The 25,140-nt window shown below is 38.5% G+C and overlaps 1 protein-coding gene across 2 annotated transcripts in view; it reads right to left on the reverse strand.

Moving 5' to 3' along the window:
- Positions 1–216: 216 nt before the first annotated feature.
- The window catches only part of zgc:172282 (leucine-rich repeat and fibronectin type III domain-containing protein 1-like protein), a 169,045-nt gene continuing 144,121 nt past the window's right edge, over positions 217–25,140 (reverse strand). The window contains exons 9-12 of one of the 2 annotated variants that reach the window (XM_019345405.2): positions 21,251–21,897; positions 15,658–15,756; positions 10,876–11,828; positions 217–1,100 (exon numbers count right to left, since the gene is read on the reverse strand). In XM_019345405.2, coding sequence (XP_019200950.1) covers positions 15,704–15,756; positions 21,251–21,897 — 700 coding nt within the window. In that variant the 3' untranslated portion in view covers positions 217–1,100; positions 10,876–11,828; positions 15,658–15,703. The remainder of the gene's footprint in view (positions 1,101–10,875; positions 11,829–15,657; positions 15,757–21,250; positions 21,898–25,140) is intronic. The other variant, XM_003441630.5, reaches the window with a different exon arrangement.

Below are 25,140 nucleotides of genomic sequence, written 5' to 3' on the forward strand. Positions count from 1 at the left end.
ATATAACACATTTCAGAGTGAAAAGTATAAAGGTATAAAAATATTTTTCCAAAATGTTTGCAGTGAAAACAGCGAATGTCAGTTACATGCTAAAAAATGTTAGTTTTTGTTTTTTAAAGGTTATTTTAGTTTTAGTTGAGTGTATCAGATGTCTGCAACAACTACAGCAATCAACAACAAAAAAAATACTCACAGTGGCCAGTCTGGAGAAGGTCATCCATTTTTCTTTAATTTTATTAGAAAATATCCACACACCATAAAAATTACATGTACAAAACTATAAGATTTGAAATTGCTTTATGTACACATACAAAAGATAAAGCCCAAAGAAAAAAGTGAGAGGAATACAGGAGGGGAAAAAGTGAAGACAATGTGTTTTTATTTTTTTGGGTGGGGCGTGGTCGTGGGGTGTGTTGCTTCTGGAATAGGTCAAAAGTTTTGAGGTTCTCCATCTAGTTCCTGGTCTTCTACCCATCTGCAGGGAGCTGTAATCATGACGATAATCATTACGGAATGGCTGGGAGTGCAATTCCATGCACAGATATGAATAATGCATATCCGTGATGCCGTATATATCACATATCCCTTTTACACAAACCAGAGTCAAAGCACGAAAATGGTAAGGGAGATGCTAGTAACAAGCACCTGGAATACTCTGATGATTAATATAAAGGGATATCTGCCAGACACACGAAGATGTAACTCCTCAAAGACAGAACATTAGGTAAGATGTGGCCTGTTATCGCTCATGCCGTGTGCACGTAAATGCACTCCACTGTGGTAACAATGAAAGAGATAATGGAGATGTGCAAGGCCTAGATGACAACAGCCGAGCTATTAGCAATGTAAGTTGTGCAGTAATATACAGTCATACAGCATTTTTCTTCACATTAAACTATTCTGATTTGTAGTGCAGAACTCTTTTTCTTGTAAACTTATTCTGTGATGAAGGTTCAGGTTGATGATGTTTTGGATAAAAATCTCGGATGATATCAATAATGGCTCATGATTTGGAACCCTGCTACTTTGCTTGTTTTCTCTTAACCATTAATTTGTCTTTCTGGACTTCAGACATGCGGCTTTCCTTCTGGTCACTGGGTCTGAAAGACAAAAAGAGAAAGAAGTTAGTTTGGATTTGATTGGAGTGATTTGTTGTGTCACACTAATCCAAATTTAATGATCTTTACAAAGGACTAAAAAAGTTTCTAATATAGACCCAGAATTGTTTTAAAATTTCAAATATATGAGGGTTTAAAATGACTTGTCCTACTTATTTCCTCACCACAAGACACGCTTTGTTACCACCTGATAGGCACAGCAGCCATATTTTTAGCCTAAAGCTAAAGGAAATGTGCCTTTTATCTGAATAACAGCTGTTCTTATTGTGTCAGGGGCAAAACATCTGAAATGTGTTTTTGTTTGTGTATAAAAAATTTTTTTCTAAAAGGCCACAGGGATTTGACCACTTTTTATTTTTCATTTCTTCTGTCAGTTACATCTCTGCGGATGAGATCAAGCCAAATCCACAGACGATTACACTTCAAATTGAAGAGAGCACTTAAAAGAGGTATTTCCTGTGCAGCCCGAGTGAGAACACATCTGCATCCCGTATGGGTTGGTTGTGTCTTGTTCCCATAAAAAGAGACAAACTAGCAACTAGGTTAGTGTTAATACAATCACCCCAAGCTAGACAGCTTTGTCACTTTCAGTGCTCTGGAGTACATGAAAAATCAAGTGTTTGACGTGATAACAATGATAAGCCTCAACTTTGTGCAGTCAACTTATCACGTACAGCTGTTAAACCTGCAAAATAGTTATTTAATATTAATGTGTTTCAAAAGCCTCTAATCTGACAACAGCTACAAAATTACATAATGGGGCCTCATAATCCCCTGTTTAAACTGAACGAATACCTGCGCAATACAGTATTAAATGACTATAGATTTATTGAGAAAATGTGAACGAAGGCATCATACTCTTTGTAAAACTGGCCTAATTAGTACTGTAATGTTAGCATGCTAAAATGATTTCAGTAGCGGTCACACTGTAAGTGGTCCATGTGGGGGAACCTGGTGCTCATTGATTGGCGTGTAGAAAAGAGACGATTTAATGGTGATGCTTAAAAATAAATACATAAATAAATATGGAAAAGGGGCGGCCCATTGGACCAGTGGTTGGTGTGTGTAACACATGGGTGCAAATGCCATAAGCAACGAGCAGCAGGTTAGACACCTGATAAGTTATTGTGCACACCAATAGGGCCATATTGTGCTCTTTGTGAACATCTGAAAGACTCACCCTCCAACACCATCCACACCTATCCTTCCTAAGACAAGCACAAGAAATCGATCTAATGATGGGAGTTTCTCTTCTGCCTGCAAAAGGAAATTATTTTCTTCTAAAAGATAAATGCAAGGGGGCTAACTTAAAGTCTGTCTAGTTGATAGATGTGCAAATGCTGGTTATACCACTGAATTCCCGCCACAACAGCATGGAAAATGTGTGTGTGCGTGTGTGCGCGTAGTCTCGGTGACACCTCCTGCTGCAGGAACAACTGCAAAGATGTGTTTTAATCATTTTGTCGGTATTCATAAGCCTGGTTGCCAAGATAACTCCCCATCAACATCTTTATCAGGTGTATAGCAATTTTTCTAGTACGTAACATTAGATTTTCAAACATGAGTGCTCGTTAGCATCACAGCTTAAATAATAGCCAGATGGTTTCTTGTTTTATTTTTGATTGTCACTCTGCATTCAGACAAACACATTGCATACATTATCCTGACTACTTTGTTTAAATGCTTGAAATGAAAGTTGAATTATCAACTAGGTGACTAAGTTAATTAATGTCACACTGTATTAAAATGTGTTGAATTTCTAATTTCTGTGAGTATAGTCATAGAAAAGCAATTAATCTGCATTCGCTATACTTTATCTTACTCTGTGTACTAGAGCAATTACAGCCATGCAGAATTTCATTTATCGGGAAGAAAAATGCAAAGCTGTAGCTAATTATATGGAAATTGATCAAGGTGTTTTATGTTTTGAGTTGCCATTTTGTAACCTTCTGAAAAGCGCTAACATATTAGTTTGTTTCTGTCCCCCACCCACTCCCCCCAAATGTATCCTGAAGGTGCACCATACATCAAACAGAGCTGTGGCCTGCTGATGAAATACAGGTACACTTTTGTGCGTTAGCAGAGGGCGGGAGAGAGAAAGAGAGAAGATTTTTTTTATACACGGGACATATATAATTATATGTTCTATATCAAGTAATCAAGCAATGCTGAGCAGCAAATTTTCAGCATTCAATTATCACTTTCCTTTTTCCAGCTACTGCTATTATAGGGATTGTCTCTCTCTCACTCGTGCTCTCTCTCGCTCTCATGTGCATACACGTTCCTCTGATGAAACACAGTTGACTTTTACAAGTCCGTGTATCACTAAATGTCAGCCAGTTTCACTTGCTATCATGTTTAATTTTTAACATGGCTATAAATATAATCACTGCTCCCACATGCAAATCACAGGCTCTCAGTGCCAATTAACGATTATTCAGCTGTCCTGAGTGCAGCAGTATACGGCAGATAAAAACAAAACAAAAAAATGCCCACTGCCAATAAATCCATCCAGCAGATTTAAATAGTCTTGCTATTGTCGATAAATGGTGAAACTCTGCCACGATCGCTGAGCGCTACAGTAATATTTATAAGCGGGGACCAGGTGAAGGTAAAATCATTGCTTTGCTTATTTTTAGCTCTGAAATTCATATTCCAAAACTCACTCTGTTTGATGTGATTGTGGTGGTGGGCTGTCGACATTTATTGAATACACAAATTGACAGCAATGCTTTTAAATGGCTGATTATGCTACTGACCTTCCCAAACTGACACTGGAGCATTTAGAGCAATCTCTTTTGCATAACAAATCCTGCTGGTGCTCAGATGTATGCATGAAAAAAAACAAAAACAAGAAAAACAATGGCTTTTAACATTCTGCAGCCCAGTCCTAAAAATGATTTTAGTACTGAACGTGGCTCAGAAAGATTAATTTTGTTTTCTGAGGAATAGTTTACTACTCACAGACCCTGCTCCCAGGAATACAACAGGCTAAAATGCAAAAGTTTTGAACTGAATGATGCATGCACCAGTTAGCTGCGATATTAAAATGAACACAGGACCTCTGGGTATGTCCTGTGGTGTCTGATAGAGTGCTGGCAGTAGATCTTTCAGGTTCTGTGAGTTTGAAGGTGGGGCCATGGATTAGGCTTGTTCTATCTAGCACATCTGGCATATGCTCAGAGTGGGCTCCTATTTTAAGCCATTTCTGAACAGGAACATTGTCCTGCACATGCCATGGAATGATTGCTAAAAAAAAAAACTGAATAGTTGTTATATTCAATGAAGGACCTCTTCTTGGCATCACCTGAATATATTTATACATTTTAAAAATTTCATTTTCTATATTATTAAAAACTTGAACCTGTTTCGGTTTAATTGACAAAGAGATGCTCAAGTAAACTGCAGGGCACAGCATGTAAAACCAGAGGTCAGTATGATACAGGCAACTGGCCAAACGGGCAGTTAGCCAAGCTAAGAAAAATGGTGAACCAACCAATGCTGACATTGGCCTGACAGCAGCCACTAGTGGGAATATGTATTTGGGTGGTCAGCTACATTCAAATGTTCTCATGAATGAACTGTCTGCTGAATGCCCTGAATTATTAAACTTGTTTATTTTTTCAGAATTTGGTACAAATGTTGACTTAGACTCCAGAAAGAAATAATTAGGCGCTGCCAGTTAAAGATCAAGGTCAATGTGACACATCTGTTTCATTCTTGAAAATCTCTCAGGAACACAGAGAGGAAATGTTATCACATCTGGCACATCTACCTTCACTTTGACTCACGGGCGATCAGATCAGAATTGGGAAGTCAGACTGAGGAAACACATTTGAATGATTTTTCATTTTCTATTCGAAAAGGACAAAGACCAAGTCTACACTCTAATTTTCTGCAAGAACACATTTTTTACCATTATTTGTTGGGAACAGAGGGGGTGGATTGTGACCATAAGTCAACGCTGTTCAGATACTGAATTGCTATTACAAATGTTTGGTGTCAACTTTTTGCATTTTGCTTTAATTTATGTATATCAGTCTGGACAGATGTAAACTGCAGCTTGGCTGGTTGGTGGTGGCATCAGGGAGTAAGTAAGCAGAGAGCAAACTTATTTAGCCTCTGAAGTCTCATCAGGCGATACACATTTTTCATCATTCACTTCTTCATCTAAACATATTCACCAACTCTGCTAGCAATCAGTGGATGTCTGGTGTACTTCGCTGTGACGTATAATTCTACATCTGTCTTTCTAAGCATGTCAGTCTAACCACCTTAGGTGAATATTAGAAAAAAAGACAAATCATCAAAGTTCACCAAAGCTGACTGGTAATTTTCCCTCGGATAATGCACTGTAAATGACTGATGTGCTAAATTAGAACATTAGTCACCTGTAGTTTCTTTTAACTCTGTGTTGTTAATTACTTTCACCTCTGTGTAATTCCCCTCCTGTCATTCCCTCATCAGCACTCAGTGTATAAGTAGTCCTGTCTCCCTGTTTATTCTCTGTGTTGTTTTGTTCATTTCCTGGTTTATGGCAGTTTATCTGTTTGTTACCCTTTAGAGTTTGTTTATTAGACTTTTTTCTTATGCTTGATTTCTTGATTTTTGTTGAACCTTCGTATTGTGCATGTGGGTCCTTGCCTCTACACTCCACACACTGTGGCACAATGAGCTTCTGAAAGGAAAAGGGCTGCAGCCAATCTTCCATCCCAATGTATTGACACAGACCTGTGATATTGCATGTTCTTTCAAAATGCTGACTTATTTTTTCCATTTTGGTTACAGTTCTGTCAGATAAGCCCAACTGCTTAGTCTCGATTTAACTTCCTGAAAAGAGCTATACTTCTTTCCAGAGCTTTAATCCTTCTATTAAGAAAGAGCTCATGAATTATGACCAATATGGATTTAAGCGTTAAAAATACTCAAAAAAGCAAATAGAAAAAGCACAAGCAAAAAAAAAAAAAAAAAATCTTTAAGATTTAAAATTTCTAACCACATTAAACCCTTAAATTATTACTAGTTTTACATTTTAAAATTACAGTTTATCAAATATTATGATTTGTGGAAAGACATCTGATGGCACCACTCTCACTTTTGGGATCCTTCAAAGATATATTCTAGAGCTACTCCAATTCATTGTGACCTGACGGCAGCAGTACCGCCCTTCCCATTATTTAGCACTTCAAATGCAATAAATAATCTCATAAAAATCCAGCGTTTTATATTTTTAATAAAAAGTTACATTATAAAACTCTTGGCTCACAGAACTTAATTATCAAGCTCGCATCCAAGTCCTTGTAAGTGATGAACCTTGGTGACAACCAAAGGTTGGTAGGGAAAAATGTGTATTCTCCAACTGGGTGGCAAGTGGTTGCTGGAAAGGTGACTTTAGGTGCAAAGAGGTGTGAGAGGATGCACTAAAAATCTATCTAGGGACTGCAGTCAACTAGGCTTGTTCCAGTCACACTACAGGTGACCAAAGCAATCTGGGAGTGACCAAAACAATAATTTGCGAATAACTCCTTCTACAACTTCTTGATTTCACCAACTAGGTTGCTGGCTGTCTATTAGTTGGGTGACTGAGCTCAGAGAATATGCATTTTTCTCTAGCAGCTGGAGGTTGCCAGGGGGTTGGTGACCAAGCTCTAGACTTGTGTGATTGGGGGATAAGTTATAAGATATATATTTAATTTTTTTGGAGTATGACGTCAAAACCCTTGATACTTAAACACTGTCCCAATTAAAACTAGGAAAAATAAAGATGAGTGTTTTCTTGGGGGGAAAGAAACACCTATAATATGCCTTGTACGTAAGTGAAAATGCATGTTATAACATCACACAAAGAATGAAACACATGCTCAGAATGTACTCATTAAAATACATGCACGTATCCACTGCATGTGACATGACGTTTCCATAGGAATATCTCGTCTGGCTGAATGTGTGTTCACGTGTTCACACATTTGTTCATCTGTGCACATCATCTGCCTTGCAACAAGATCTTTCATTTGCCATCTAGAAGAGGCATCATACAATAAACACGCTTAAAAATAAACATGCATTGTGTGTATGCATTGTCATCTGTGATTCATACTATCATTTTTTCTTTCTGAGTAACCAAAGACACCCTTATAGCACAATACAGCTGTATCTCAATAGACACTGCATAATCCTCCACACATCCCACTTGCTGTTCTCCTGTTTTCTGTGTATTCTTTCTCCTTTCGTTCTCCTCCTATTTCACTCCTGCCCATCGCCTTCACATCTTCTCTTCTCTCCTCTTCTTTTTCAAACTGTTTTTCTCCTTTCTGCTTTACAAAATCTTTATTTACGTAGCTTCTTATCATCTTCAGATTCTCTTTCTCATTTCACTCTTCTACCTAACAGTTCAGTTCAACAAGCCTTATTGGCAAGATAAAATCGTGGCTGAAGCACTTGTGTATACCAGAACACCACATTAGCCTATAGTGGACAAGCATGCATGCATATTTTGAATGATCGACTGAATGAAGACTACGCTAACAGCGTAGTCTTTTTGTGTATTAATTTTGTGTATTTTCCTTTTCTAATATCTTGAACAGCTGTTTTTAGACATGTAAGTGTAATTGACAGAGACCTCATACACTTGTACAAATAAATCAAATATAATGATTTTGATCATGATGTTTTGTTTTGTTTTTTACCATTTTTGACATGCATAAACTGATCAGTATGCCTTCTTTTCACATAGAGATTATAATTAATGCAAAAAATAGGATCTTAGCACGATATAGTGACCTGTGCTTAACCTTAGACATAAAGGAATGTCTTTCATTTGCAGAAAAGAGCAATAAATAATATGAGAGAGGAGATAACAAACTTGCATCAGTCATTCATCATCATTAGTGTGTGCAGCATCTACCAACCGTCATTCACTTTAATAACTTACAGAATGGAAGGTTAAAAAAATGGCTGTCATTTTTATTAGTGAAGATAATGTTTTTTTCTTTGTTTCTTCCCCCAGCTGAACGATCATGGATAAACACTATATTTATGTAGGATGATGAACCAAACTGAGCTCATTGAACTTGTTAAGGATTTTATGAAACCCTGTCACATTAGAAAAAACAATGTCATAAAACAGTTTGACACGTCAGTTAACGAATTACATAAATTTGTTATCAATCATGTTGCATTATGTAACAATGCAAAAGATCAACCAATGCACTTTTGAGATAACGCTGTGCAGTCTGAAGAGGTCATTACAAAAATCAATCACTTTGTGTTTAATAACGGCGTGCTAATTGTTAATTATTATGATCAGAGCTGGGTTTGCTAGTGTCAGGCTTGCTAGTGTGCAACATTTGGCTTTTCAAAAAAGCTGGAATGACATCAATACCCTTTATGTCAATGCAACAATTACAGTGGAATGAATCAATTTCTCTAGTTCATCACACACTAACAGGTTGGAAGATTTAAATTGAATGTACAAAATAAAAAGAACTTCAGCCAAAGGCGCTAAAGGCTAGTTGGAAGATAAAAGAAGAGAAATGTTCGCTTATCAGTTTTGTCTTATTTCTCTCCCTCTCCCTCTCTGCGGACAATCATCAGCATCAATAGTCAGAGGAGATGCTTACTGGTGTAAACAATTTCTGATATCTAAACCACTTCTGCAATCACACTTGTGCTGGTCATGGCTTCACGAGTTCACATAGATGCACACAGACAATTACTACGGTCATAGGTATATAAAAACTGTTAACTGTGATTGAAGTACTCTTAACAGCCACTTTGGTTCTTGGGTTTGTGTGCCAGACCAAGAACACTGACTGATTGATTCATTGCTGTTGCCATTACTGAATGAACAATGAAGGTGTCTGTGTCACTTTGTAATTGAAATGCAAATTTAAGCTGGAGACACCATCATTACTGGTTGTCCCTGCAACATCTCATAACCATCACTTACCAGAAGAAAATAACATCTTTGTTGTGCTGCCCAGTCAAAACACAGCAGAAATCACACGTTTCCTGTTACATTTTATATCCCTTTAACGTTATATACAGGAGTAATTACATGTCTGTAACATTTTACAAATTGTTTTCTTTTTATTTTACTTACTGAATCCGTAACCTGTGGTCAAACTGCAACTACATTTAGTTTCTGATGTGAATAAACTGGACTAAGTAAGTACTGTAGGAAACTGTAGCAGAACCCAGAAAAAACTGATAAACACAAGCGTGTTTTTAGAAAACCGCAGAAAAAAGGTCAACACTTTCTCATATTCTTAACTTTTCTATTGTTTCTATTGTTTGCATCTTATTCCCTGACTCATATCAGATGATTACCCCCCAAAGCTACTTATAGTTACTTATAATAGGAAAAAAGTCTTATTTTTCTTAAGCTGGCAAGTCTATGGATGGTCATTTAACATTTTATGTGTATTTCTTGCACTGTTTCCCCACAATCAAGCTAATTTCTCTCCATATTTTTTCTCTTATGATATCAAGAGCTATCCCTCACAGTGAGCTAATTTCCCTACATAAACACCACTACAAAAACAACTAATCACATTGTGCTCTACACAACACAGAACTGCTGTTAAAGAAAATTATTGTTTGTTAACAGCAAAGGTAAATGCCCTTAAATTATGAGAGGAAATAATTCTGTTTATATTTCATGGCAATTACACCATGGCCTTAAATTGCCTATTTTTGTGTAAACACAATAATTGGATCAGTTAAATTAAGTCTAGTTGATAAAATGCTCTTTGTAGAATTATGAATCTCTTATAAGCAAATTATTAAAGCAGTGTTTCCGTCTGTGGCCAACAGAGAACAGTAAATCTACTATTTGATTAAAATTCATTTGAAACAGTGTGGGTGCCATTGACACTACATGGCAGGGGGGAACCCAAATTATGTGGAGAAAGATATACTTTCAGTGAGAACAGCTAAAGCTGCATGACCATTCTAATCTCTGCTGTTTTTCATTTAAAGCCATTTAAGATAAAAGAGGCACTTCCTTTGTAGATTTCTGTCAAATAAACATCCCTTTATGGAGTTTGGAACAAGATTTCTAAAACGACAACAACAAACGAATATTGTTGTGATTACCTCTAATAAGAGGATAAATTCAATCTGTAAGTGAAGATCTCTTTTTAGGCTGAGCGCTGGATAAGTTCTGAAGCATCAGACTTCTGTACTGACTAAGCAGATATTGTTGATCACCCCTCCCCCCATACAGGGAAAGTCCATCCCCGGGGCTGTGCTGTTCCCTCATAACCATATCCTCCTGCAGCATATTATATTCTCCACCAGTATTCAATCACAGGCTCAGGCGGGAAGGGAAAAAGTGATCTGATGGACAGAGGGAGTGATGTGTATGAGATAAGGAGTGACTCAGACGGTAAAAGACCAAGAAACAAACAGGATGGGGATGCATTTCCTGTCGCCTGTTGTGATATTGCCATAGGAGAGTATTAAGAAAGCAGATCGTTTAGCTAGGATAGTTCTCTAATTGTCTAGGTGACAGCAATTAGATAGGCACTCATTAAAGCATTGCCCTCATTAGGTTACAGACTACTCACTGCAGGAGGAGACATTGCAGAATCTAAGTGTGTCTTAAACTCAGGGGCAGGACTGTGGATGGCCAAGGTGACTACTGGTGGCCTACCATATGTCACGCTAATTAATGAGCCTGGGTCTTTGGGCTCAAGAACTTCTCATTAGGCTCCTACTTTGGCTAGGTTAAAAAGCTAATTAGCAGATTACTCACCTGTTTAAGGGGGCGAGGAGAGATGTAAGGGAGGTTCATCAGGTCCTCACCTGTCCAGTGGAAAGCAGAAGACATAGAGGCCAGAGCTGCAGAATACACACACTAGACCCAAACCAGTCCTTGGTAATCTGGTACAGTTTAATCAGTATCAGAACTCTGATCACTGTACAGTTCTAGTTAAAGTCCTGATGGGTCCAGGTTTTTTCAATTCAGTTCAAGTTTTACTATGTACTGTGCTTTCCAAGGATAACATTTTTATTAAGAAATATCAGGGTCTGGTGAGTTAATGTCCATCTCCAGTTCAGCCCAGGAACAGCTTTGCTTGGTTCAGTTTAATTGAATTATTTTATTCCACAGGGATAAAAACTGGTGAGCCACCTTGAGCCAAGAAAGCAGCGTATGTTCATGCCCAAAACAGACCCCTCCAGTAGCTTTTTTAAATTCTTTTTTTAACTGTTTGTGCAGTCTATCACATTGTATTCCTAGGCTGAATGTGATTATCTATGCATTCATCTTGCTTGCTCACTGTTCGGCCTTTTCTGTCCATGCACGTTGAAGTTTTTGTCCATTCATATGTTGAAACATATCCATATGCCCCTTTATACGTCTCCGCTTCAACACTGGTAGAGATGCTAAAAAGTAAAAACAAATCTCTTCCATGAAAACTGATTGGTATGTCACACTGTCAGCCAGATCCTGCACCAGCTGGCCAATCAGCAGCCAAGCAGACACCAGGCCTTGACACAGTTGTCCAATCCAGAAATGAGAACCAGGATAAGCACTCGAATGTAAACCGAAGACTACAGGTCTATAACCCTGTGATATTCATGGTGACAAATTAATGGGTACAGTGAGATACAGGAACATAAGCTATAGGGCCTTTATTCTTCAGGTGGTTTCACCAGCTTTTCCCAGTGGGAAGCGTCCAGTCTTCACACAACAACATCAGGGCTCTAAAAGAAGAGAAGATTGAAAACAAGGTTTGAAAATAGAACTGTGGGTATACAGTGTTAAGATGGGGGGGAAAGCAAATTACTATCAGAACGAGAGCAGGTGTAAAAATGAGTATTTAGAACCAGCAGATCATTTTTTAGCTGCCTTAACTTAAAAGTTTAAGAAAAAAACTACTGATAAAATTTTCTGACAGTACCTCCTAGGGTGAAACACACATAAACTACTTTTATAGGTAGTGAAGGTTCAAATGTTATGTTGTTGCTGGCTTTGTTTTAAAATCACACCTGGCTTAGAGCCAGACATTTGAAAAGGACAAGGCTACAAATCATGTTTGGATCAGTTTAGTATTTCTAAAGGTTAAAGGATGCAATGTCTTCATATCAAAATGGCCCTTAAGAACAAATATGTACACATTAGTATGAAAAGGGTGTAGCTTGTGTTCTTTTGTATCTTAAGGGTGCAACTGCTGTTTGTCGAGAGATACAATAAATGCCCACGTAAGGAGGGTTTGCTGACAAGAAAAAGCAAAGATGAGCAATAGCTGGGAGAGTGATGAGGTTGTACTTGTTGTGGCAGTATGTTGCTGCAGGTGTTATTTGTAATGTGTCTGTTTGTCGGGAGAGCATTTCTTAACTGTATCTGTCAGCAAGAATATTTCATAACAGCATTTATGTACAGCCAGTGCTTATTGTGTCAGTTTAATAATGAAGAACAGTCTTTTTAATGCCTTGGACTGTATTCATCCATCACAACCACTGCATATCTCCACAGTTTTCTCCTTCATCATTCTGCACTCCACTCACCTCTTCTCCTCCATCACTCTTTGAGAGGAAAAGGTAGTATATGATGATCATAAAACAGTATGAGGGGTGAAACACAACCAGACAGACAAAGTTGTTATAAATTTAAAACAGAAAAGAAAAGGAGACGTAATAATGGATAGAAGCAGTTTCAGCAAAACAGCAGCCAGCAGAAACAAGATGAAAGGAATGTCGGGAAGAAAGGAAGAAGGGAGCATAAAGTGAGAAAGACAACTACTTATTTTTCCTGAGAATATAGTTATAGAGTACTATGCAAAAGTCTTAAGCCACCCATTATTTCTTTATATTTTGCTTCCAAGTAGCCAGACTTTCTTGTAATTTTTTAATGTGGTCTTGAGCAATAGTTCTCCAGGCTTTCTGGAGGTGATTCAAACTTTTTCTTTGAACATTGCCTTTTTTCCCCTCTCATTTTCAGTCCAGTGCCTATACTTTACCTTTTTCAGAGGACTTAACACTGACCTATAAAACATTCAAACACAAAAAGGCATCTAACTCAAGGGATGAACCAGTGTTGCATCTACACATAACAAAAACTTAGCAAAAACTTCACTTTTTTTGTTGGAATCCATAAAAAATGCCAAAAATAAGACATTTTGACAGGCATAAAATAGTATCTTTGTGCCAACAAGATGATTCTCAGAGAGCTTTTAGCCAAAAACCTGGCATATCTCAGCATTGTGTGCAATGTGTCCCTACAAAATGTGAGCAAACTGGAAAGGTAGAGGACAAAAAATAAGTTGCAAGTCTAAAAACACTATTTACAGCAGATTAACAGCATCTAGAGGTCATATCTTTCAGAAAAGAAAATCCAACAACTTGATAAAACGCATCTTGCTATGTAGCTGATCCATCAACTATTCACTGAAGCCTCTTTAGAAATGGTCTCAGTGGACGGTTGATTGTCAAGAAGCCATACTTACGGAAGAGAAGCAAGGAGAAAAGGCTGAAGTATGCCAAATTATACACTGAAAACAGGAAAAACACAAAAATGGTTCCAAATTTTTTCTGTCTACACCAAACAGCTACTGTTGTACTTTTGACCTTTGTTTTGTTTATTGGATGAGATGATTCAGGTCTGATGAAACAAGACATATTGGCAATTTAACAATTCACCAGTTTAACAAACAGGGGCATCAGCAGGATGTGGACGAACAATAAACAGCCACAACAGCCTGGTACCTCCTCCTCATGCTGCTCACCAGCTTGGTCAGACACACATCTGATTGTTCAGTCAGTATTTATCCCAAGTTAGCCACTGTGGCTGTGCTGGTTATTCTAGCAGGAACAGCAGGTCCGAACAGATCCCAGAGTGTTGAGGTCAGAAGTGCAGGCAGCATGTTATCTTGAAGGATAGAGTTCGGTCCCAGACTGTGGAGATGTGGGATTGCTACTGGTTGCATAATTTCTCTCTGCATTGAGATTGCCTCCAGTGATGCAACCCTTGTTTTTCCAGCGAGGGAGACGCCACCTAACACCATAACACTGCCTCCACCAAAAGCTGTTATCCTGTTGGTGGAGCAATCATTGTAGAGTTCTTCTCCACACTTCGAACCTGTGATCCAACTGCTGTCGGCAGACTCTGGACTCATCGCTGAACATAACATTCCTCCACATGTTGAGGTTACAGTGTTGTGTTGGCACCAGTGCCAGAGCCTAATGGTGAAGGGCAGTCATGTCAGGCCTCCTGGCAGCTGTATGAGACCAGAGATGGGCTGTTTGCAGTCTGTTCCGCAAATCATTGCGGAATCATTCTGCAAATCTTGATTCTGCAGAAGACTGCCTACAGTTCTTATCTGCTGACAGGATGAGAAATGATCATCTTTTGGTGTTCTCTTTTTGGGACGGCCATTTTTCATCCTGTCTCTGAAATCACCAGTTCTGTGGAACTTTCCCTTCAATTGGGAGATTTAACCAGGGCTCACTCCAAATAAAGCTGCAACTTGGTTTTGTGGAACATTAGCTTGAAGTTTAAAGTTGACCTATAGCACGGGCCCTATCCAGATTAGTCAAATATAGTATGTTTGGAGCCGATTCCATACTGTTGTAGCAGGGTCCATGCTCACAAGTGCTGGTAATCAGACACCATTAAGCCATCTGGGGTACCAGGAGCTCAAGACAAGAGTCAGTAGCAGAACAAGCTGTTTGGCATTGTCAGAGAAGATCTGGCAAGTTTTCATAGGTGCAACACACAAACTCAACTCTGCTGATCAACCCACAAATGCATTTTCCTTACAAATGTCCCATCACTTAGGGGAAATACACAGGCTTTCCAGTGATTAAGATTAATGCCAAGAACGGTTCTTACAACAAATAATTTCCTTACTTTTCATAAACTAAGGGAAGTAAAGTTCATTAAGTAATAAGGGGTGACTCAAGATTTGTGCACATTCCCATAGCTGTCAAAAATTAACAAATTATAACTAATAATTTCTCAGAATTGTTGAAATAAAAAAAAACAACTAAACAACCAAAAATGTGGTATAACTTTACTCAGCCAGATTTTTTAAGTAACTGGCAAGTTTGCCCAGTAGCCAGAAATGTAAAGAATTTTCAGTTTATGTCCACACAGGTCTTTGAAAAGCAGCAGAATTTCACAAATGATGAACACGCTTACTTTAAAAATGATAATTAAGTAAAATGCTATTTAAATCAAATGTGCCCTAATCGTTATCAGTCATCTAAGGGACTAATTCTTGTAACTATAGGTATTTTCATGATTTAAAAATGCTATTTTCAGTCATTATAATACAGCAGAGGCAGGAATTTCAAGGATACATCTCTCAAATGTCAGTACTCAAAATCACTAGATAATGAAACACAATTGTGGTTGCTGTTATTTAGCTACAGTTACTAAAGGGTCAGATTGCAGCATGCTGCAAAGACGTGAGGCTGCAGTAGGGAAAGACAGGTTAGGAATAATGACATAGGTAAGAGAAAGGAAGAAACTGCTTGCTACAGGAGAAAACAAAAACCAGGGAGCGCTACAATTTAAAGTGGCAGTCATTACTCTGTGTGTTGTAGTGGCACAATCGCTTTGAGAGGCTGAGAGACCTTCAGATGTTAAAGTCCCTCCATTCCACACTACGAGGCCGCCTGTCGTCTGCTGCTGGAGGCGTCCAAGAGTCAGACAGAGAGAGGGGAAGAGAAATGGAGAATGAAACGGAGCCAAAAACAGCGAATGAGAAAGAGGAAGCAGACAAAAAACATTGATATAGATACAGCTAAACAACAAAAGAAATAATAAAAAAAAAATCTATTCAGCGGAGAGAGAGAGAGAACAAGCAACAATGTCAGGGCAGTCGGAAAACGGGTAAAGAAGATGAGAGAAAAGCATGTGGGAGCACTTGTGAACAGCGGGAGGGAAAGAGGCCTGGCCGATTCCAAGAGATGTATTCAGAGAGACAGACGGCAGTGAAGAATGAGGCCGGGCATATGGGATGACAGTGAAAGGAGTGATGATAGATTAAAATACACAGAGGACAGACAGGCTACAGGGTCATGGATGGGCCACGGGGAGAACACACACTTGCACTTCACACAGACTCGCACATCCTTGCGCTGTGCTTAAGTATTTTTCTATCCTGACTAACCTTGTGGGAACATATGTACTGGCTCAAGGCAGATAAACCTTGTACATAACCACACACAAATGCAGGCACAGACCTGCAGGGATTTGGTGACTGACCCTGAGCTTACATACACAAATTTTTTCCATCTCTTGTAAGGACACTGCACGCTGCATTTGTTACCTGATGTCTTGTCCTTAAATTAACCTAAATGTTCAGTCTTAACCTCATAAAAGAAGCGGTTTATCTTGTTTTTTTCCCAACAATGTGTGCGTCTTTGTGTGTTTGTGCTCTAACACACATACAAATTCACTGTTTGTTTGGCTGTTATTGAACTAATAATACGTTGCTTGACATAATCATAATATGTTTGTGTCAAGCATATAATTACTACTAATCCAGATAGAAAATTCCCCACTTAGTATTCAGGTTAAAGAGCTGCTTCTAATCCTGAATCCACATGCTGCATCCTTGTATCATAGAGCTAAAAAGCAAGGTGACAACTTGACTGCTAAAATGATCTCTGCTGTGCATTTCTTTGTTGATTGATTTTCAAATTCTGTGATAGTTTTACATTTTTCAAGTTGAAAGTGCCTATATTTTATTAATTTATGGACTCATGCCACATATTTAGTACTGATCATTTCTATGAGAATATTGTTTATTGTTTCAATGTTCAAAAACCACATATTTATCTCGTAAGTACATCTTTCCATTCCCAACCAGAAAAGCCCATTCGGTTAGCTTTATTAACAGTTGTCACAGATAGTAGTAGCTTTGTTATGTTTAAGAAAGCGTGTCTTTTTTAGTCCAACCCTGAAAATTTTGTCTTAGTGCCATAATCGTGGGACTTCTCAAATGTTTAATAAATAAATAAAATAATGTATTCAGTTCCTGTGAATATATGAGAGCAAATAGTCTTAAAGAATTAAACTACCATAAAGAAAACATGTTTATTTTTTTCACAACTGCGGGCATTTAATGGGGTTTTTCTGTGTATCTGTCAGTTGCTCTGTTCCTCAGGCTCTCTGACTCACTGTGGCTCTCTGATCAGATCAATGTTGCCTTTCTCTGCAATGCAGCAACCAGTGAAACACATCACAGACACAGTTACACCCTGAGAAACTCCAACAGCCTTTGTACAAACACATGGGTATTATCCCTCACTGTAGGTTTCCCTCAAAGTGCCAACGATCCTGGAATCAAAGGAAGGAAACAAAGAACACAAAAGGCCAACGGTAACTTTTTCCTCCTGGGTAAAATGTCAAAATAAAAACTATAATAATTGGTTTGTTTGCATGTCTTTTAGTCTGGGATGTTGTTTGGAGGCGTCCCTGACTGGCACACTTCAGCTAGATAAGGTTGAGACAAGGTTAATTAGGCCTATAGGGGGAATATTTGAGTTTATGCATATGGTGTTACCTCAATGGTGCAACAAAATAAAATTCAAGGTTTTTGTTTTTTTTCACAATTCCCAAAATTCTAACCAGTTTTAATGAGCGCTGCCTAATTCATCTGCTTTGCCACCGCAATGTGGCCATCAACCTCCTGGCACACTTGCTGAATGTGTGTGTAAAGTTGTCATCAAAGCTTCATTAGTATTAAAAAAAAATAAAACAGCTTAAAACAATGTGTTTGAGTACAGTACTGTGCACAGCTGTGCAAAGCCTCATTTCTTTATATTTGGCTTCTAAAGATCCAGACTTTCTTGTAAAGTTTTAAAGTGAAGTTAACCAGTAGTTCTCCAGGTTTTCTGAAGGTCTTTGAACATTGAATGCTTTTTCACTCATTTTCAATCCAATCCTTGTACCTGACCATTTTCAGAGGAACTCATAATTATGGGAAGCACATTATTTGTTTCCATTTCTTTTGCTAAATTTACAAAATATGTCAGAGGTAACACAGTTTGGCTGGCATAAAACTATATTTTTTGCACAAACAAAGTGCTATCAGCACATTGTGCAGTTTATCCTTTAAACAAATTAAGAAAATGGGACAAGTAACAGACAAAAAACGTGGGAGGCCTAAATAAAATAAGTGTATTAGAAAGTCATGTCCTTAAGAAATAGGAAGAAATCCAGCAAAGATGCATTTGGACCTTCAGTTGAGCTACTACCTACTGTTCACGGAAGCTTGTTCAGAAATGGTCCAAGTTAATTACACAAGAACTGAACTGAAAATCGGTGAAAACAGGTGAAAACCAAAGAACAGAACAGAAGGCGGCAAACATCCTTCAAGAAGCCTGGAGATCTATTCCTTAAAGAAATGAAAATAAAGTTTGCCTAAGATTGTTCAGGCTGTGTTAAAGAATACAGGTGGTCATATCACATATTGACTTTAATGTTTGTTAGAATTGTGCAAACTGTTTTTACCTTATATACAGTATTTCAATGTATGTTATTTCCTATTTCCCCTTTTCCTGGCAGTACAAGTGGGTGGCTTGAGATTTTTGCACTATAATGTCTGATGTCCAAAACCAATTAATATCCATGGTACACTTTTTATTAAAGTTCACGCAGTGAATTCTGATAAAAGCAACATCTAGCATTGTTGTATTAATATAAGAGAGACAACCAAACTGACAAAGTTGATGAAGGTGAAAGCGCTCCCTCACTTTGCTGGCTAAGCTCCTATACTCTGCACAGATCTCTCGTTTCCTCCCTGCTATCAACATGAGGCTCAATGACACCTCATTTCAGCTCATTCACAGAGGCCAATTGAATGACATATCAACCGCTGATAAAGTATTTCCACTCAGCTCTTTAAGACCCTCATGTGAAATGATGTCTTCATTTATTCATTCCAATGAAACCCCCATTTCCTGAGTGGATTAGTGTTAAAGGGGAAATGCACTGGAGTAGGCTTAGTACAGGGAAATTTTACTCCCCCAAAAAATCCACATGATTTTGTGGATTATATTATAAGGGATCTATTGACAGTTTCAAGCAATCTCTGAGAGCATGTGCAAGTCATTTCAAAAGTTTGGAACAAGGAAGTGCTCTTGATTACACAAAATAGGTTTTATCTAATAGCTGGCAAAGACTGTTACGAAAAAGCAATTTTCCACCAGTATCTTGCATGCTAAGAAAACTACAGTAGAATTATAATCGAGCAGATTTGTGCATTATCGCAATCATGTATTTTGCACTTCTTGGATAATTTGCACTCTTCATTAAATGATTACAATGACAAATTATCTATCTATCGTTCTATTTCTTTCAGACTGTCAAATACTTTTTTAAAGCTATTTTCTGAAGGCATGCCAAAGGCCACTGCAGTAGAAACTAATAACAGTATTTTCAAGCTGACACAAGAGGCCGATCGTTGATTAGACCAAAGAGCCCAGAGATAAAGAAACAGTGAATGGAAGCCTAAAGCTCAAGTAGTACTAATGGTTCTGAGGATTTAACCAATTTCAGTTCAGCAATGAGACTAAGCTTAATTTCAACCTGTCAAGTGCATCATGTATATCTTCAAAATGTCTTTTTGTTATTTCTATGGATCAAACATAAATATTTAATATTATTATATAAATATTTAATGATTCATCTTCCCTCCACTGTCCAAGGTAATCCAGCCTTATTTATTTACATTTCTTTGTTTTATATTCCTTCTTTTTGATTGTGTATTTTAAACTGTCAATTATACATCATCATGAAGTACTGTATGAATAAACCTAGCTGTAGCTTTTGGTGAGTGTTTTTGCTGCTCACAGGAGCTTGCATGCCTATTACACCAGATGAAAAGGTTGACAAGTACAAGTTGTTGTCTTATATTGTTTTACATTCATTAATAATAGCTGTGTCTGCATTATGTATAGTGTATTACTTCTATATAACACATGTGTGCCAGACTCTGATAACCCTGGAGATTCTTCAAGTAGATTTGTCATGAATCTGCTGTAAAACAAATTTCTTGGATTCACATAAAATGGTTTGTTGCACGGTCTCCCCCTTTCTCCTCTATCGCTCTCTGCAATACAGTATTTAAACTAATCTGTTCTCTGTATGGTCTTTAACAGTTTAACACTTTAATAAATGTTTATTACAAAAAGGAAAACACAAAAATTTTATATAACCCCCCCACCAGATCTAGCATTCAGTACTATTGAAGTCACATTTAACTTTATAAGTGACTTGGGCTTTTTCCAGCTTGATATTGAGTGTAAGCCAGTGCATACAGCCTTTCTTTTGTACTGAAGTAGCTTTTTCACTCTTTAGCACTTGGGATGTGTCATTTCTAAAGGCGAGCAGGCTTTCTTGGAGTGCTTAAAGACTAATGGTTTGCAGCGCTCTAATGTGAGAGGTGTTAACTGGAATAATGTGTGACAGGTACTCCCACATGCATTATCAAATCCCTCTCTCCTCTAACACAAAAACATAAAGATTTATTTGGTTATTATCTGTTGTCTAGCCAAGCTTTCCAAAAACTAAAAAAAAAACTAAAATTTTGGCAACAAGGTTGCAGCCTCATTCTTCAACTTCTTCACAAATTTAAACACTTTGAGTCAACATGAGCCCCTTCTGAGCGTTCAACAAAAGTAGTCTGGCATTTGGAAAGAGCTGAAAACAAAAATAAATGAGCATGGGGGAGGTTTTCAGTTCACTATAGGAAGGTTAATTCAAGACTTTTTTTTCCATTCGTTTTTGGGAAAAAAGGAATGTGCAATCATACAGAAGAGATTTAAAAACAACTTGAGTTGCTGCTGCAGCCCTACAGACTGAAAGTTGATGAATTGTCTCACCCTCTGTCTCCCTCTTACTTTCCTTCTAGTGCACTAGAATGGAATCTCTCGTACTCATTTTCTCATTCACACACTGCTCTTCTCTTCATTATTATCTTGCTCAATTTCACACCCTGAATTTCACATTGTCTATTTCTCATCCACCAGCTTTTCCTGTTTGACCGAATTTCTTTGTGTCCCTCCTTTCCACGTTTTCCCCGCTCCTTCTCTGTCAACTTTTACTTTTTCTAAACTCTGCTCAGCTGCTTGAATTTGCTATGTCTGTGTCTTTTCCTCTAGCTCTCTAATACCTGCCAGTTCTTTGGGAGAGGTGGGCTCTTTGGCAACAGATGGCGGTCGAATTTTCATCTCAATGGCGACCCTGGAGGAGAAGCGGGACTTTGTGGGTGAGAGCAACTCCTCGTTCGCTGACGAGTCAGTCCTTGTCATTAGGCTCCGTCCACTGCTCTCCTCCTCGACCAACGTGACAGTGTCTCGCAGAGTGTTGCTAGGCGACATTGCCCTGGATGGTCCGAGGACTTGGTCATCATGACTGTCAGTTATCTTTGAGGCAGAGTGAGGAAGGACTTGGACCTGACTGCCTCCTTGTCCATTGCTCTGTGGTCTTGGAGCAGTCGCAGTGATGGCTGCTTTTCCATGGCCTGCTCCTTGGTGGCTGTAAACCTTGTATCGTATCATTAGGATGATAATAAAAACAAGCACAGAAGCAACAATAATCCCTCCAATGATGATGATCATAGTACCACCCAAGAAATGGCTGTGCAATGCTTGGCACTGGCTGAACTCTGTGTCTGTGGTAAATGACAGACAGCCCAAAGGACGAGTTGCAGTCAGCGATGTGACGACGTCATCAAACACGGCCAGGACACAAAGATCATAGCTACGTCCAGCAGCGAGGTCCCGCACCAGGAAGTCGTTGCTGCTGGATGGAATCATTCTGTCATGACAAGAAAGAAGAACACAAAGGAAAAGAAGATGTGAGTTCACCTTCACATATTTTTTTCCCTACATGTAGAGCATGTTTAACTGATGCTTCTCTATTAAAATTGTTCATCTTACTCGCAGGTTTGTCCTCAGGCTTCATGGTTGGTATATGTATGGTTAAGTGGACATGCAATTAGTGTGAAACAAGCATATTTACTGATAGCAAATGAATTTCCTTGGATTTTCAGGCAATAGTATGACCAGCAAAAACGTATCACCAGATACACAAATTGGAGATAATTTATCTGAATTTCAAGGGTGGGACCACACCTCATCACTTCCCTTTCAGTTCCATGAGTACATATGCCTTCCTGCTCTATAGGCTGTTTATTTTCATTTTTTTGCTCCATCCTGCTCCTCTTGTCTCAGTTCTCAAGCCTCTCGTTAGTACATGGGAATCTGCACTGCCCAGGAGCCACTCTCTTTCATGAAACACCGTCAATCTAACTGAGGATGTGGTCCCTGCAAATGAAATGTTTGACAGAAATTACCACAAGTGGGATACTAAAGACTGCATTATTACAACTTAAAAAAAGAACATTTCTATTTTTATTTCATTGAGTCTGAAACTTACTTTTTTTGAGGCGCTTACTTTGTGGCTTTTCACTGAAATAAGCATACAGAGTTAAACAACCTTGTCTTGTAGAAAGATATTTCTATAAGCTAAAGGTCATCTCATTGAATAACTTGCATTTTTAATTACTTTGACACTCCAACAACGCTGTCAGCCAGTTTATAGTTCAGACATGACATTTTGCTTTGAGTGGATAAAGCACTACAATTGTGAACTGCAGCAGAGTCATTAGATGGTAGTTAGGGTAATTAACTTAATAAATTACAAGAAATGAACAGTTTTATATTAGCTAATTGTTTACTAGTGAAAGCTATTAGACAGAGTGCCGCAATATCTTGCTGTGGTGATTTCAGTGACATTGCACAGCGCTCTCATCAGACCAACAGAAACCTGGTTTATCCAAACCTGTGTCCATTTACTACTACACTGTACCAATTAAACTAGCCAGGAAGAGCCATACAGTAAAAAAGTCCTTTCTGAAAATGATTTATGCACCTACCTGTTTTGCTACCTTGTATTTTGCTGTGTTATGTTATAAAAGCTGCACTGATGACACATGCACTATCATTAGATATTTTCTGTGCTGCCTATGGCACAACAGTGACCTCAGTGACCTAATTCCCCCAGAGAGTGGGAATTTATAAGTCTATGACTTGACTAACAGAAAGAGTCATCCCTCACAGCTGTAGAATTCATCATTCTCTGATTAAACACTCCTGATTCTTCTCATTGTGCACTTCTTCAGTATTTCAAATGATAAATACTATTGATATATTTTTCTATTTTTTTGATAGTATACTTTTTTAGGTGTTTGCCACTTAGGGAGACATCAGAAGCAAAAAAATCACCATGCTTTTTACTTTCTTCTTCATTCCTATCATCAACTAGTTAATTATCAAAGAGCCATATACCTAGGCTACATATTTCGATATGCTTTAGCCATGATTTCCAATGCACAGCAGGTCTTTCTGCCTTTGCCCATCCCCAAACCAATAAATGTATTTCTCTCTCCACACAGAGACAGACAGCTTTGCAGCATACACAAACTGTAAAATGGTGGTACGGATGTAAGACTTGTATCTGCTTGGGTGTGTTTTTATAAAAATCCAGAGAGGAGCACAGTTTTGGCTGGCCCAGTCTCAATAACAAACTCACCAATAGCATCAACCCCAATCAGGAAGTATAACTTGGCAGATAACACTCTGTGTGTCGTTCTATATTTGTATGTCTGACTGACCTCTCGTGTGGTTGTGAACTAATGTCAAAGGATCTCTGAACTGAGATCCTAAGAATTGAATCAGGAATCTTCAACAAATAATAGTATGATCTGAGATCATGGCAAAGGGGTTGCTCAAAGCAGGCACTCGTCCAAACGGGATAACACGAGGCAGAACTATCCCGATCATGAAGGATTCCCACAAGGGCACGACACCATTAAGCTACTGGACGATTACCTCCCTTTCCACGGCATATAAGCTTCTCTCAGGCATTGTAGCAAACAAGCTGAGTAGGCACATGAGTCAATACATGAGCACAGCTCAGAAGGGCATTAAAATAACAACAGGGGGCCAGTGCAACAGCTCTTGATTGATAGCAATATGCTAGGATTCTAAGATCTGGCAGACCAACATGAGCAGTGCCTGCACTGACTATAAGAAAGCCTATAAGTCAATGCTCCACACATGGATACAGAATTGTTTAGCACTGGACAAGCCCAATAGTGTGATAATAACATTCATCAAGAACTCAATGTGACTGCAGAAGACAACACCAGAGGCAAACTTGAAGTTTGTTGTACCAAGTAAGTCACCATCAAGCACAGAGGTGCCAAGGTGATGCACTGTCCCCGCTGCTGTTCTTCACATCCCTAAACCCACTAAGCCAGCTCATCAATAGCACCGGATCTAGGACATCTAGGACTCAGATCTAAGAGAGGAGTCACCATCAACCACATTCTGTACATGGATGACCTCAAGCTGTATGCCAGAATTGAGTGGCATATTGACTCACTGATCCATCTCAACAGGATCTATAGCAAGGACATCCATATACTATTCAGACTGGATAAGTGGACTGAATGGTCGCAAAGAAAGGCTTAACCTTAACCATAAGTGGTGGGGATAGTGTACAGGAACATCAGTGCTGCATATGGACTACAAGACAAAATATGAGACACCAAGGTGGTTGATCACAACATGGCTGAGGTCCTATGGAACTTGGAGTTCCAGACAGGCAAGCGGTTGCAGGCCAAACATCCTGGTAGTTAACAAAGACAAGAAGAGTGTGGTTGTTATAGAGTTGTTTGGAGACAAAAGGATCAGTATGAGACTGGAGTAGATGAGATTAGCAGATTGGGTTACAAAAGTGTGAATTCAAATCAAATCCTTAACTGAAAATTGTTTGCCAAGCCACTTAACACTGACCTATGGCTCATTGAAGCATAAAAAAGACACCTAACTCACACAGCATGAACAGGCTGAGAAAGTCAGAGTTTCAGGGAAAACCTGAAAAAAAAGCCTATATCAGCTCTAATATAGAAGTTTTTTTATGAGTGGTGACACCTGTCGTTCAGGAGAGTACTGCAGTGATTAACCTTGTGCCCTCAGAGTTAGTATAAATGCA

This window comes from Oreochromis niloticus, linkage group LG14 (genome assembly GCF_001858045.2).
Source record: "Oreochromis niloticus isolate F11D_XX linkage group LG14, O_niloticus_UMD_NMBU, whole genome shotgun sequence".
NCBI lineage: Eukaryota > Metazoa > Chordata > Actinopteri > Cichliformes > Cichlidae > Oreochromis > Oreochromis niloticus.